Source organism: Montipora foliosa, chromosome 14 (assembly GCF_036669935.1).
Source record: "Montipora foliosa isolate CH-2021 chromosome 14, ASM3666993v2, whole genome shotgun sequence".
In the NCBI taxonomy this organism is placed as follows: domain Eukaryota; kingdom Metazoa; phylum Cnidaria; class Anthozoa; order Scleractinia; family Acroporidae; genus Montipora; species Montipora foliosa.
This window is the reverse complement of record NC_090882.1, coordinates 16,515,633-16,530,632: the sequence shown is the minus strand read 5'-3', so window position 1 is coordinate 16,530,632 and position 15,000 is coordinate 16,515,633. Positions and strand designations below refer to the sequence as shown.

The 15,000-nt window shown below is 39.4% G+C and overlaps 3 protein-coding genes across 3 annotated transcripts in view; 1 reads left to right on the top strand and 2 right to left on the bottom strand.

Annotated features, from left to right (window-relative positions):
* LOC137985075 (prohibitin 1-like) overlaps positions 1-3,711 on the bottom strand; it is an 8,006-nt gene extending 4,295 nt beyond the window's left edge. Inside the window, exons 1-5 of the mRNA XM_068832531.1 lie at positions 3,552-3,711; positions 2,549-2,710; positions 1,879-2,021; positions 1,717-1,758; positions 2-76 (exon numbers count right to left, since the gene is read on the bottom strand). Of these exons, the coding sequence (XP_068688632.1) occupies positions 2-76; positions 1,717-1,758; positions 1,879-2,021; positions 2,549-2,710; positions 3,552-3,639 (510 nt within the window). The 5' untranslated portion in view covers positions 3,640-3,711. The remainder of the gene's footprint in view (position 1; positions 77-1,716; positions 1,759-1,878; positions 2,022-2,548; positions 2,711-3,551) is intronic.
* A 1,523-nt stretch (positions 3,712-5,234) lies between these two features.
* Positions 5,235-7,931, top strand: LOC137984472 (small ribosomal subunit protein eS26-like; the record flags this gene model as incomplete). Its single annotated transcript, XM_068831643.1, has 3 exons — positions 5,235-5,418; positions 6,707-6,837; positions 7,808-7,931. Coding segments are annotated over 3 exons (387 nt in total), but the record flags the coding sequence as incomplete, so codon positions are not given.
* A 2,446-nt stretch (positions 7,932-10,377) lies between these two features.
* LOC137984471 (chromosome partition protein Smc-like) overlaps positions 10,378-15,000 on the bottom strand; it is a 17,269-nt gene continuing 12,646 nt past the window's right edge. Inside the window, exons 11-17 of the mRNA XM_068831641.1 lie at positions 14,623-14,700; positions 14,154-14,477; positions 13,676-13,864; positions 12,446-12,522; positions 11,795-12,047; positions 11,215-11,300; positions 10,378-10,835 (exon numbers count right to left, since the gene is read on the bottom strand). Coding sequence (XP_068687742.1) covers positions 10,592-10,835; positions 11,215-11,300; positions 11,795-12,047; positions 12,446-12,522; positions 13,676-13,864; positions 14,154-14,477; positions 14,623-14,700 — 1,251 coding nt within the window. The 3' untranslated portion in view covers positions 10,378-10,591. The remainder of the gene's footprint in view (positions 10,836-11,214; positions 11,301-11,794; positions 12,048-12,445; positions 12,523-13,675; positions 13,865-14,153; positions 14,478-14,622; positions 14,701-15,000) is intronic.

Here is a 15,000-nt window from a genome sequence, read left to right as displayed (position 1 = left end):
CCAAAGAAATATCATCCAAAATAAGTCCAAAACTTGCTGCTCGTTCAGTCAAGGATTCCTGAACTTTTTGAGAAACCTGAAAATGTAATGACACAATCACCCTTAACACCTATGTCATTAGAAAGCTCTCTGTCTGTACATATATTTGGTATTAGTATAATAACATTGGTGATTATCGAAAATTCTCTGCACTGACTGGTTGTACTTGAGGTGATTATTACATGATAATCACCTAAGTGGTTTTTTCACAATGGCCAGACGACATTTTGTCGAGGTGACAGACAAAGAAATTGGTCATCTTAAAGAAAATGTGTATTTTTCAAATAATCACCTATGCAAATATACTAAAACAAAATTATTATGTTTCATGTCGCCTTCAGCAAATAATAATTGTTAATCATTCTACCTGCGTCTAGAAATATTTATGAGTCTGCCATTAAGTTATTATAAGCACCTCAAGTGCAATTTACGCTTTTCCGGTAAACCAAGAAGTACTAGTAGATTTGCTTTCACTACACCCTTTTGATCTGGTACTTAAAAGAAGCATCTTTATAAACATAATAAAAAACTGCCTTTCTGATAAAATGTCTCAAAATGAACAACATTTCATGTTAAATTGGAACTGGAGTTGACAAAACAACCTTGCATCTGCATTTCATAATTTGAAAAAAAAATCTGAAGACATTAATTTGTCAAAAGGGAGGTGGCATGGAAGTATAGTGGTTAGCATGCCAGATTCCTGACTCCAGGGTCACTGAAGGCTGAAGTCGAGGACAAGCTACTGTATGTCAATGAGAACGTCATCTCAAAATATAAATCCATGTTATTTTAATCGCTTTGTGATTATTTCAAGGTTTTTAATACGACAAGGGTGTGGTAGTTCCTCAAGAATGATACTTGTCGTAACGGCGCTTAATTTAGGGGAGCAAATGAAAATAATTTATCTTCAAGTGCTGACACCCTTGATTAAACCTCAAATTTGGCTATTTCACATTGCTGTTTTGAAGGGAACGGCAAAGAAATGGACAAAAGTGAAAAACACATGTGCAGGGTGTGCAAAGTTAGTGTTTTTGCCAACTAAATATGCAAATTTGTGATGTTCTTGTTGCCGTCACCGTTGTCATTGTTCAACCCATTGACTCCCAGGGGTTCCCCATTGATGAATAAAATCGTCTGGCATTACACAGGGTAAAATATTTAGTATGGCCCATTCAGGTTGGCGTGGGAGTCAAAGGGTTAATGGAGACTTTCACCCTTACTTTATTGTTGGAAATAGATAGCAAGGGCTTAGACCTAAAGGGACACTTTGTGTTCAATGTCAAAATTGAGCATAAATCTAATTAGGTGTATTCTAGGCATAAGTGCAGAAACTTGGATAAGCTGTAGCTGCGTGGGTCCTTAGTGGCTTCTGTGTGAGCTGGGGCCCGTTTCTTGAAAGTCCCGAAACTTTACAGGCCATTTTCGGGTGTCACAATTCCCTTCGTATCTCAAGAACGGAGAGGATTTAAAACATCAAACATGTTAAAAGATCGACTTTTCAAAACAAGTGGTTGGCACTTTCACAAATGGCTTTTCAGGCCCGAAACGTTTTCGGGACTTTCGAGAAACAGGCCCTTGGCCTTATGTCAAATTAAAATGAACATGGACTTGGCTTTCTGACACTATCATTTACAGTCTGAAAGAGGACATGCTTTCATTTTCATAAGAAACACATACCACTTCTCTCTGTGTAATAAGTTCTCCAGCATCAAACTGAGCCTAGTAAGCAAAATTTAACAGAGCACAATTTAAACCACAGGTTTTCAAGGAAGGGCACATCAACTGTGAATGAATTCCTTGCTTTATTTGTATGCATTCAAAGCAGCCAGGAAACCTTACCACGACAGCCTTGAGAACTTCAGTGGTGATTGACGGCAGAACCCTCTCATCATAATCCTCACCAAGATTCATGTACATTTTGGGTAAAACCTGAGGTTGAGGTCTAAACAGGATTCTCAGAGTAATGTTAACATTCTGTAAATCTGCAAGGTAAAGTAGTTGAGAGATTCAGCCTTTTACAATGAAAAGTTTCTGAAACAGCAAAAAAAAGTTGATTCTCAAGTGAAACTTCATTTATTAATAATTGTTGTTTAACTTTCAAGTTGATTAGACAACAAGTGAAGAGCCGCTCTACTGTTTTACAGGTTCCTATTCCTTTTAAAGTTACTGATTCAAGAAATTGACTCCTGCACATCATGGCAGGCACAAAACAAGGCTTGCAGGTGTTTTTTTGTTTCAAACAACACTGAAACCACCGAGCCAACCAGCTGGCAGTTAAGCCTGCATACAAATAATATTTTATTTCATTTGATTTCCAGGCTAAAAACAAGTTAGCTCTTTTTTATTTCTCAGGGTTGACAAAAGGATTTCAAGCAAAGGCAGAAAGTAGCAAAATAGTTTACAATAATTGGACTCTGTATCTTCTGTTCTATTTTAACAGCAAGACAAATTTTGAAAATCCTTCAAAATAGTCTGTCATTTCATCAATGATTATAATTGACAGTCTAACCTTTGCTTCCAGTTACAACAGGTACATTCCTTGGTCTGCTGCGAATGTCAAATATGATTGGTCTCTGGACCCATGGGATGAGAAAGTGTGTACCTTCCCCAACCACGTCGGGTTTAACACCTTGAAATCTATCAAATATAACAGCTCTGTGGCCTCCTTCCACTAATAACAAAATAAGTGATGAAGGCTTAATTTTAAAAAGTTGCTTTCTCCAAAGCTCCCACTAGTTGGAAAAGAACCTTAAAGACCAGGGCTGCATGGCTATGCATGTTGGGGGCTACACAACAACACTACTACATGGCTGCGTGGTTATGACCAGAGAATGCTCCATTTTGTTGTTGGATGCCTTAAGACCAAAGTACACGTATCCCAGGATTATGACAAGTCTTTCTTTGCTAGAGTTAAAAATTGAGAGATAATTTGTACACAACTTTCATGCAATGCAATTTCAAGCTACAGCCTGCCATGCAAAGCTCCCTCTCTCAGGGAGTCTGGGTGTTAGGTTCTCTGTGTAGCCAAAGTTTTATTGGGATCCCTTTGCAGGGTATTTGACAGTTCAGCTCAAAATCGTTTTACCCACAAAAAGTGCCACGAATGAATTTCAATCTGGCTAATGACAGTCAATTTTAATATTCAATGGAGGTACTTCTTGAGTGTAAGAGGATTAACTAAGCGATCCACACGTCTGATGAAATGGCTTTCAAAATTTCACCACTTTATTTTAAACCATTCAAAGAAACAGAGGACAAAATAATATTTTTAAGGAATACAATAAATCTTTACCACTCCATATTGAATCTTATTCAGAGTCAAAGAAAACAAGCTAAAACGAGAGCATGCTTGCAGTGGAAAATCATATGTACACTACAAGCTCATGTGCAATGCCTCATGTACTGTATGCGTTGATCTCAATATCAGATAAACTAAACTCCCTCCCCACATTTTTCGCCACTGTTCTTCAATAGTTGCGAAACTTCAACAACAGTAAACAAAGATTTCTTACCATTGTAAAGAGCTGTGTTTACAACCCCGCCAACCGCTGCAACACCAACTCCGAGACCCGCAAGCCTGTTGAAGAACGAAGCCGCCATCTTGATTTCCAAAACCACGTGAATGATGAAACAGTCGTTCGTGGCAAAACCCGAGCTTTGCACGGAAGTGTTCGTTATGTCGGTCCTCCGAAAAAAGACGACTACTAAGTAGGCTGGGCGCCCGCAATAGTATTGTACAAGACAGTTTAGGGGTGGTCTCAGACAAATATCAGGGGCCACACGCGTGCGTTCTCTTTCCTTCTCCACATTCAAAATGGTGGGTCTTTGAGAAATGTTCACCAAATATGTTCGTGGTTTTCTTCGCATTTACTGCATTTAGGGCTGTTGTGAGCGTTTCTTAGCCTTACTTGTCTATCCTAGTGCACATTAGTGTTGACATACTGATTGAAATACTTACTTTGAGAAATAATTCATCCCAAGTATATGTTCTTTATATAATTTAGCTTTACGAAAACCACGTTATCTTAAGCTTCAGTATCTTTCACCTTTCCTTCATTTTGTTTGCACTAAAAAGTTGATCTTAGATGGTCGTTTTGCTTCGAGTAATAACTTCTTGGAATGAAATAGCAATGAACCAGTTTTCAAATTCCACTCAGTTTTTACTGAATATATATTCCTTTCCAACACATCCCTCTTAACCCATTCGCTCCTCAGGCACGTTAGCACGTCCCCCAGTTGACGAGTAAAATCGTCTGACCTTAGAGTCTATGGGTTAATTAAGCTGGAAAGTGGAATGAGATAGATATATTAGGAAGCAGGAATGGCGCAGTGGTGAGAGCACTCGCCTTCCACCAATTTGGCCCGGGATCGATTTCCGGATTCTACACCATATGTGGGTTGAGTTTGTTGGTTCTCTACTCTGCTCCGAAAGGTTTTTCCTCGGGTACTTCGGTTTTCCTCTCTCCTCAAAAACCAACATTTGCAGGCATCACTCAGTTGGCGGGACAGTTCAGGGAGTGGATGGGTTAATAGAAGTGGGGCTGTGTTGACCTCGCTTTGGCAAATGCATCATTGCTTCTCTTATTTTAATGCAGACTAGTCATTGCATATCATCGCAATGTAAGTGCTGTGATAAGCGAATAAGGTCTGTATCTAAAAAGGTTAATTGCAAGACTTTGGCTTGAGACCAAAGATGAATTTGTAGACTTCTGTTATTTCTTCTATGATAACTCTGACACCATTTTTTTTTTTAATTTCACAACACATAGCTTAAACACGAAGACGCACTATAAAAGGTGTAGTGCCTTATGCACATGCAAATGATTTATCAATCAACCGTGGAGGCAAATCAAGCTGTGTGATAATTTGTGCAATAAAAAAGCCCCTTATGTGTTGGTAACATGCCATAAAATGTTATCTGTTGTTCTTTTTTGTAATCTGCGGTCCCTTTTTGTTGCGCTAGAAATATATTTTAGGGCTTTTGTCTCTGTTGCTGTTTGTTGATCACCATGTTGAATAATTAATCAGTTGTGCTTTCAAGAATGAATTCAAACAAAAGCATTGCGTGAAGCAACCCTTTCATAGTGTGTTTTATAGTGTATAGGTGACATTGTAACAGAAGAACTACCGGTAGTTTGAGGTCTTTGACAGTCCATTTTTTTAAGCTCCTTTTGTTTTGGTGTTCTACATGAATTTTACAGACTAAGAAGAGACGTAATTGGGGGCGCAGCAAGCATGGGCGTGGTCATGTCAAGTTTGTGCGTTGTACAAACTGTGCACGATGTGTCCCTAAGGACAAAGCAATCAAGAAGTTTGTGATCAGGAACATTGTGGAGGCAGCTGCTGTGAGGGATATAGCTGATGCAAGTGTATACGATGGTAAGGCTGCCTTTTTTTTAACAGCAGTTCACAATCATTTGCTGTTTTTCTGTTTGTGGCATAAAGTGAGTGACGGTAGTGAACACAATGAAAAGCAAGCTTTATTGCCCATATGATATTACGATCATGAGCTTGTAGAACAAGGATTGAAATTACAGCTGTACTCTTCAGTGAAAGAATTAAAAGTTCATTACTTGGTGAAAATGTTGTGAGGGAGACATAAATTTGGCCTGGTCATGGGATAGAACACTCTGTGGTTTCAGTGAGACCCATCAACCGATGAAAAGTGTCATCTGCTTCACTCAGAGAAGTCAGCTACTTTTTTCCCAAATCAACGTAATTAAAGGCAGATCCTTTTAACCCGTAGATTAAAAATCATTTTGACAATGACAACATTTGGTTACTCTACTCAAACAAGTCATAAATGTCAACTGTTATTGTTATTGGACACTGATCGACTGAGTTGAGTCAGGCTGGATATATGGGTTATTGACCAAGCTTGAGGTCAAGATGGCTTGTTCTTTATTTTGCATGTTAATGGGCTGAGGCAAAAAAGATTGAGGCCAATATGCAGCCATCTTGACCAAACAATCTTGGTCAATAAAGGACTTATTATATGGGATAAAACACTAAAAAAGGATCTTTGAGTTTGCGGGACCAAGCAAGAAATCAATTTCTTGCCCACTCAGGTAGCCAATCGGAGCCCAGGATTTGGTTCTTTTTGTCCACTCATAGGACTATTCATACAATAAAGAAAAATACCATAAACGTTTGCGTACATGTATAAGCTACACCTTTTTGGTCAGATTTTGGACCATAAATTGGGGGTGTGGCTTATCTATATCTATGAGACCATCAGTTTCTATTTTCTTTTGGAAGACATGAATAGCATGGTTTGGGGTCTGCTAAAGCTCTTGAAGGTTTTTTTTTTCCTTGCTTAACCCATTGACATCTCAAACGCCGGAGGATGCCCACATTTGACAAGTTAAATCGTCTGGCGTTAGACAGAGTAAAATGTGTGAAGTCTCACCCCCAGGGGTCAAGGAGTGAATGGAGAGTTCATAGTTTTTGACTGCTTAACATTGATCAGCAAAATAAGGGGTGCAGCTTATCTACGAGTGTGGCTTATACGCTAGTGTTTGCGGTAGTTGGTTTTTGTACGTGTCCCATGGGCGTCACTGTGCTGGTGCTAGTGCTATGGCCTCAAGCACAGTTCCTTTCATCCTTTATTTAACTTCCAAAGCCTTTTGGTGGCTTGTGGATTGATGGTTGAATTTCTTTGTTACAGTGTACCCTCTTCCCAAACTATATGTGAAACTTCACTATTGTGTGAGCTGTGCAATTCACTCAAAGGTTGTCAGGAATCGCTCAAAGGCAGACAGAAAAATCAGAGTTCCACCTCCAAGGTTTCCTCGTAGGGTGAGTTTGCTGCCATTTTCGTTTTCATTTTTAGCTCCGATTGGATGAGGTGTAGTGCAATACTCTATTAATAGTAATGATAACACTGAGTGGAGTCCAATTCGGTCTGTAATCATACGAGTGATTAACAAAATCTGCAGGAGTCTGATTTTTGTAATTAATCACGAGTATGATTACAGACCGAATTGGATGACACGAAGTCCTATTACCAATTCATCATTAACCATTACAATGTCTGAGGGAAAAAATGCATTCCTTTTTCGCTGTCTAATGTTACAAATTTGTCCATTTTGGAAAATCCCCAGTTTGGTAGGGTAAGTGGTTGTTGCTACGGTTATTGTGATTAATTCTGTGATTGGTGGATTAAGCTGAGTGCACTTAATATAATTGGCTGATGTAACTGTCCAATTACAGCCAAGTGTCCAATTACAGTTCCAATTACACAATACTAGTAATTAGTGAAAAATAAAGCAGTTAATGCACCAATCAAATTTGAGAAAATTGTAATGGTTATGATTTAGAGAGTAACCGAGCAAGTAAGTTTGCCTGATGCCTATAATTTTAAAATTTCGAGCACAATTACTCCCTGAATTGTACAACACAAGTCCTGTTATCAATTAATCGTAAGTTTTACTATCACAAAATACGAGAAGATGACGGTGATAAAATTTATAGCTTATCTGCTCAACTTTTCTTAGTTTTTACAAATAGCTCTGGAAGAAGATAAATTAATGATTCAAGTACAACGAGCACACGCTTGATGATGCGTTCAACTATCCAATTACAAACTGTCCTGTTAAGGCTGAAATCAGGGCTTTTGATAACCAATCAGATTCGAAAATTTTGTGATAGTGACAAGCATTCATCATTTAAGAGCTTGTAAAGTTTGGAAAAACATGTATAACGCTTGATAGTAGTTCAGGGGTTATAAAGGTAATTCATTTATTTTTGACAATTTTATTTTTTTAAGAATGGCAATCCTCAAGCTCCACGTCCAGGAACTGGTGGACCACGTCAAACAGGTGGTGGAGGAGGAAACTAACCTTTCTTATCATCAAAACAATGTGAACTAATAAAAAGCACATGAAAAGCTACTATGGTCTTGATTGGTCAATGTCAAGTGGGTTTTCTAGTAACAAACTTGATTACAAACTTATAATATTGGGAACTGCGGGGTGTCTTTGTTTGCAAAGTTTGCCTTGTTAGCATGAGGTCATTTTTTCTGTAGTCAATTTTCCAACAAATCAGCACTTCTTATTGAAGTTGCATTGAATAATAAGATAGCTAGAAAATTTAGGCCTGATGTACGATGTACCTAACCGGGTTGTGCAATTTTGTTTTAAACTGCCCCTAACCCCAAAATATTTTTTTCACTAAAATGAATCTATGCACCTGTTGGAAACGCATTGCAGCCACAAACTGATTTACATTGCATTCAACGCTTTGTAAACATGCATGCAAAGTAGTTTGTGACGTCAAATCAGGAATAGACCCACTCCCTTTCTACTTGGTTTTTCGCCAGTTTTGAAGCCTATAAAAAGGCAGGATTTGTTAGAAAAAGGAAAAAAATGGCCGCAATGCGTTTCCAACAGGTGCAAAGATTCATTTTAGTGCAAAAAATATTTTTGGGTCAGGGGCACTTTAAATCTTCACAAACATTTACAGGGAATGTTTGGGATCCTTGGAGCTTCTGCCTCACAAGAAATTGTCAGTTTTTGTTGGTTTATGTTACCCTTAGTTATCAAAACATAGTGTTAACATTCGGAAGGTAGCTTAGTTTTAACATGTTCCTTTAAATTTGAGACCAATTTGTGTATAGCAAGACACGAAACGATGATGAAACACAATGTGTGAACGTTTCGCATTACGCATTAACGAAACGTTTATTTTCAAAATGAGCGTTAGGTCTTGCCTTCCTCAAGGAAGTATCCATATTGTCAAGAACCCTATCATAAAAACTCGTCTTTGGGGTAAACAGCACAGGTCAATGTGGATCCTTTTGTCTATCGAAAGTATTAATATGTGAGGCTTGTGGAATTTAGCTAAAACTGGAAAGTAAATGGAGTACACAAGTGATGATCTCACAAAAACTGAATTGTTGAAATATTTTTAAATTGCGTGATCATTGCAGGGCTGGCGCAGTGGTGAGAGCGCTCGCCTCCCACCAATGTGGCCCGTGTTCGATTCCCAGACTCGGCGTCATATGTGGGTTGAGTTTGTTGGTTCTCTACTCTGCACCGAGAGGTTTTTCTCCGGGTACTCCGGTTTTCCCCTTTCCTCAAAAACCAACATTTGATTTCATTTGCGTTAACTTGTTAATTTCAATTTACAGTGTCCCCGATTAGTGCTCTACAGCGCTAGAAGATTAGACACTTAAATAAAGTTCCTTTCCTTTCCTTGCTATATCTCAAATTAAATGTCCCTTACCAAAATTGGTGCAATGGGGACTCAACACAAACAATCACGAGCTGCGCAATCGTCGTTTGCGCATATGATGTATCAAAGCCGAGATGCGCATGCTCATATGACTTATTCAAGATGGCGCTCATTCTCGTCACCAGAGCATCCAAGCCAAGGCTCTGGGAAACTCTATATAGGAGAACATGCGCCGTAGGCTTCTTATTGCCAAAGATTGGCTATTTGAACCTTACGGCGCCTGCTCACTCCTCGTGCTAACATGAATACACCAATAAGAGACGCTTTTGATTGTTCTGCATGAAAACCAATGAGAAGACACTTTGTTTCTCTGTTCCCCAGAGCTCTTCTCCCCGTCAGTCAAGAGAAGAGCTCTGGGGTCGAAATTGGATGGCTCTGAAAAAGCGACGAACCAAAACTTGCTGAAGCTCACCGTATGCACAGGATACCCAAGATAAGAACGAACGCAATAAGAAGTGAAAATTTCAAGGGCTAACGCCCTCTCAAATTAGGTTGGGTTTATGGCAAGATAATTGAGGTGGTAACTTGGCTTTCACTGAAAGTGTAACCCTTGTGGAGACAAACATTTCACTTTGTCAACGGACGAGGAATGACTAACTTAATCAGTCCATGTGTAGGAGCCTGCGTCTCCCATAAAGCCCTTTGAGACAACCTTTGCGCGTATCTCTCTATGTTTAGAACGCCACGGGTTCTTCGTCTCTGCATCTCTGATCCCGGGTTCAAGACACGTTCTGACCACTCGTTGAATTTGTTCCATGAAGTCCCTGGTTCAATTTCCTGGCTGCACTTGTAAATAGCCAACTCGTTTGCCACCGGCCAGTTGGGATTCTTAAAGTTGTTCTGTTCAATGCTCGGATATATTAGCTACTATAGCTACTCTAAAAATCGGAGGGTAAATATTTATACTTACTTTTACCTTTTTCTTTTTTTTTTTTGCACGTACTTTTTAGAGTGGCGAATCAGAATAAATTTATTGTCAAACGAAGACAAAAATAGCACAAACAATGTATCCAAATTGTGTAAAATTGAAGGAAATCTGACTCCTGCTGAATGGTTGGTTCTAAAACCAGAAAGATACTCGCAAAGGTTGACTCTAGGATATAGTACTGCATAGGGAGGCTCCTACTCATGGACTCCTGGGCCAATTTATTCACCTTGTTAACGAAGACGAACTCACCAATCGTGACAGTTCGGCAAAATCGAGGCAAGTGCATTTATTATTTTCTTTATCGGTCTGCTGGCCTAAAGTGCGTGCACCGTAAGATATCTAACAGAAATCCAAAAATAAGTGATCAAAAGTTACAACGGTAAAATACGATTAAGAAATATCCTTCTCCTTTTGTTCGTCTCCAGGGTAAAGCGTTGCAATGGGAGGAAGGAACGTTACTTTCGATCTCAATGTTCTAATGGTGTTCTTTGGCTTAGCAGAGGGTTCGCTTCGGATCTTTCGAATGCCGTCATCCGGTCTTTTGTAGTAACCATATAGCGATGGGAAAAAGGTTGCTGGGGGAAGACTCACTGACTTTTTATCCAGAGATCCTTGGCTTAAACGCAATAAAACTCTGAAAGGAAAAGAAAACGTAGGGAAATGTTCATCTTCATTTCGGTGTCTTTGATCCATAATTTTCGAACTACTGGGTTTCTGCTTCACTTACTTACAATTTGCGAAAAACGAGTCATCATTTCCACGCAACCACATAAAAACTGAAGTTACAAATGTGGAGGCCACAATAACTTTGGCGTGATGAGGGGGTAGGTAGGCGTTCAGGGTTTTTAGGAAAGTACAAAGTTAACTTTTCTTACGAGAAAGGGGACAACTGGAGCATAATGAAAAAAGTACATCGCTAAGACTGCACTGATCCTGAGGGCAAATATACTATCAGAGAAAAACGGACGAACAGTAGCATCAAGTCAGGTTGCATTATCACGGTAATAGCTTACTCTTGAGCCACAGAACGGCTGCGATTAATGTCCATGTGCAGAAGTTTGGGTGTTGTAATCATCGCAGGGGGGAAGGTGGACGTGACCTGAAATTGATTATGAGAACTGATTTCAGAAGGAATGTCAACAATTCGGGTGGATAGCCCCTTGTCTTACACAAAGCAAACCATTGGGAAACATAATGCAGGTTCCGACGGCTCCAAATACTCCGGGTATGTTCGGAAGTTCGCCGCCATAATTAGATGGACGCCGATTTTGACAAACGTTACTTTTCTCCCCAAGTTCAACGTCACCCGTGTCTTGCAATACAGGCAATTAACGTCGGAAAGTGCGGTGTCCCCTAAACTTTGCTCTTCAAGTTAAGATAAAAGGCTGCATTAACCAAACACTTAACTTATTCTTGGAAAACAAAGCGAATTGTCAGATTTAACAGGGCACTTCGTGTTGGAAGAATTATGTTTGCATATGATTTCTTGCATTTAGGCTGTCCCTTTGCATTTTTCGAACAAAAAGAACGAAAGGCTGCATCACAGGAAATGTGATTATTTTTCAGGATCTAGTGACCTCTTATTTCAATTACCTTCCATGTTGCCCCTTGGAGGCCTTCGCTTGTGACTCCTGTACCATCCACAGTGGTTAGAGGTTGGTCTTTGACAGCTTGAGCCTGCAATTGCTCTTTGCGTAGTTTTGCTCGTTCCTTGGGAATATTAACGGCATTCGAGATGTCCTCTTCTTTGATCCCTTTTACATCTTCCTTAATATCTTCTAGTCGGGGAATCAAGTCCATCGGTTTGGTCAACAGGAGCCCCGTTTCTTCGTGCACTTGAGTTAAACTGGAGATAACACAAAAGATAAATGAGTCTGGGGCAATAACAACTGAAAACTGAGAACAATTTTATACCTCACTGAGTACCAGGCCTCTCCTCTCCCCCTCCCCAAGGGCCTAATTCTCAGGTTATTAATTCCGCACTGATTGGAAGGTTGCAACCATTCCAGAAACTATGATGCTATACAGGAAAAAAGGGAAAACAAAACAAGGTTGGGCGGGGAAATTCAGCAAATCCAGATAGCTGAACCATGCGGCAAAACTCTAATTTATTCGTCCCTTTGTTGCAGTTGCTATTTATTGGGTCTAGATGGTGTCTTTAATTCAAATTATGAGTTATTCTAAAAAAGTTTCGTCTGGTTTTTGTTCCTCGTGCTCTCTAGAGAATTTCAGCTAATTACTTACACTTGATGTAAGCGATCCAAGATATCCGCGCGTTCTTTAATTAATGTCTCCTTTTTCAATCGCCATGTTTCTTTTTGCTGCGCAAGATGAGAAAGAAAACCTTGCTAAGAGTTGTAGATGATTACAGTTACGAACGTTACCTAAGGAATAACGAGGAAATCCCATAAAGTCCAGGGCCCAGTTGTTCAAAAGCCGATTAACGCTAATCCCAGATTAAAAATTAACCAAGGAGTTTATTTCTCTACTCCCAAATGCTGTTCAACGCTGATATTCGGCAAAACTTTACATCGGAGGAAGTCAATCTTGAAAAACAAAAATAAGCAAAAGAAACTCTCACCAAAAAGGGGAAAACGTGAAACAAAGTTTACGCTAATCCTGGATTAAGTTAATCGGCTTTCGAACAACCCGACCCAGGCTTGACGCCCTTAATTTGAATCCATGACCTCCGCAATACCGTTGTGGTGCTCGATTACCAATACCTGGAAGCTCAGTGTTCTTCATATAGGCTTTCTTTTTGTCACTGCTTAAGAAACATTCCCGAATTTGCTGATCTTCCGCAGTTCAAACTTCTGTCATACGTAATTTGCATACAGTGGTGCTTTGAAGGTATACAGTCGTTTTGTCCACAATCAAGGGATTCCCGAGGCAGGGATTGTGCACACTCACTCGATTCGCCTACACAAGTGAAGTAACTGACTTGTGGGCGAAACGACCACAAATTTATTAAACGATTAAACTCTTTGCAAAGAGACCCAACACTGCCTGATATTCGTTAAGTGAAAGGTTACATTATTATTATTATTATTATTATTATTATTATTATTATTATTAATTATCAATAATTAACTCAATATCTGCCTGTAGGGTGGTTCATTCGAGGGTTTGTCTATCCTGTCCTACCCAAGGCATAATTGTCGCGGACACTTCAGGTTTGGTCAAAAAATTGCTGCAAGAGAAATCAATTCAACTGGGCAAGATTTCTTTGCTAAATAAAATTGTCATTCGTTAAGCAAATATGGTTCAAGGGTAATTCCTAAACATTTTCTTTCTTCCGCAACAATTAAACAATTAATATTTCTAGTTTTGCCCCTTAGAAAAAAAATTATCCATACGGGAACTTGAGTCGTTCGGATTCATCGTGTATCTGCAGTGGAGAAGATTAACCTAATATGAAGAGTAAAGTATTTTAATCACAACTATTGCTATGCTCAATTCAAATATTGACGCTACCTTACGCATTCTTTCCTCTGCATCTCTCATCGCCTGTAGCACTCTCTCGTCAATGTTGGATTCCATCTTCATTCTCTGAACGTTATCGTTTATTTCTTTCATTCTCCGAAAGTGTACATACTTTGTCACAATTTCGATTAAACGTTTTCGAGGGAATTCCATGGCCTCTTTTATAAGCTTCTTTGTGGACTGTGAATAGGTATAGAAGAGACATGATTAAATTGAAATCAAGGTTCTGAGACTGTAAGCTTGAAAAAAAGAAGCAAAAGAAGATGAAAGTCACCCTCGCACATTGACACAGTCAATTAGCCAATTAGAACTCATAGAAAGCGCGGGGAATGAATGTTAGCGAGTCGCACATGCTTCTGATTGGTGGAGAAATGGCTCGAGATTTATGTACGGGCCAATGAAAATGCGTACTTGCAAACACGTTATTTCGAACCTCCAATTAAGAACCAGTCAAAATTTTGCACCACACCTTATAAAGATCTGAAGGTATTTCGTTTTCTTTCATTGCTTCCTCGAGTAGTTTGAGATTTCTCTGTTGGTCCTGTCTACGAATGTACTTTTGTCCGATTCTACGACTTTTCCAGATTGAAGCCAAGTTCTTGATGATGGTTTTCTGTTCTTCAGTCATTTTCTTTATCTCTGATTCTCTTGCCAACACTCTCTTCATCTGATCGTCTTTTTTCTTGAAAGATTCCTCGCCTGCTTTTTTCACGGATTGGATTTCTTTCTCGTGTGTGGTGATTTGAGCGATAAGCTCTCGGACTCGTTCCATGACCTCTTGTCTTTTTCCCTCCTGAAATGTGCCAAAAAAATGTTGAGTCCTACACTTCAGATCTCCATCTACATATTCAGTATTAGTGGCGTACCTCTAGAAGTCTCCATATTAGAAATTCCATCTGCTGCCCCTGAAATTGTTCCCGTCCTCGTTTCCCTTTTACCATTTGCATTGATCCATAGTCTTTCATTTTCTGTGAGAAATCAACTGACTGTTGATCCATTCTGACATAACCAGTGTCCTTTAGAAAAACAAGAAAATAATAAATGTAAGTCTAGATGCTGGAGGCTCGTTTATATCCAATAGACCTCTTAACCGATTTTTCTATCTCCTTGATTTAAATACGAAGACGTCACACTGTACTGAATGCGCGCGCCAATGATGCGAGCAATTATGCGCAGTAGGGTTGTGCAATGCAAAACCAGGGAATCACCTTAAATGCCTATGCCCGTTGTGATTGGCCAAAGTAATGACCAAATTTAGAGCAGCAGGGCTTGCACATTGATGAGAGCACTCTCTCTCCGCCTGGGATTCATTTTAC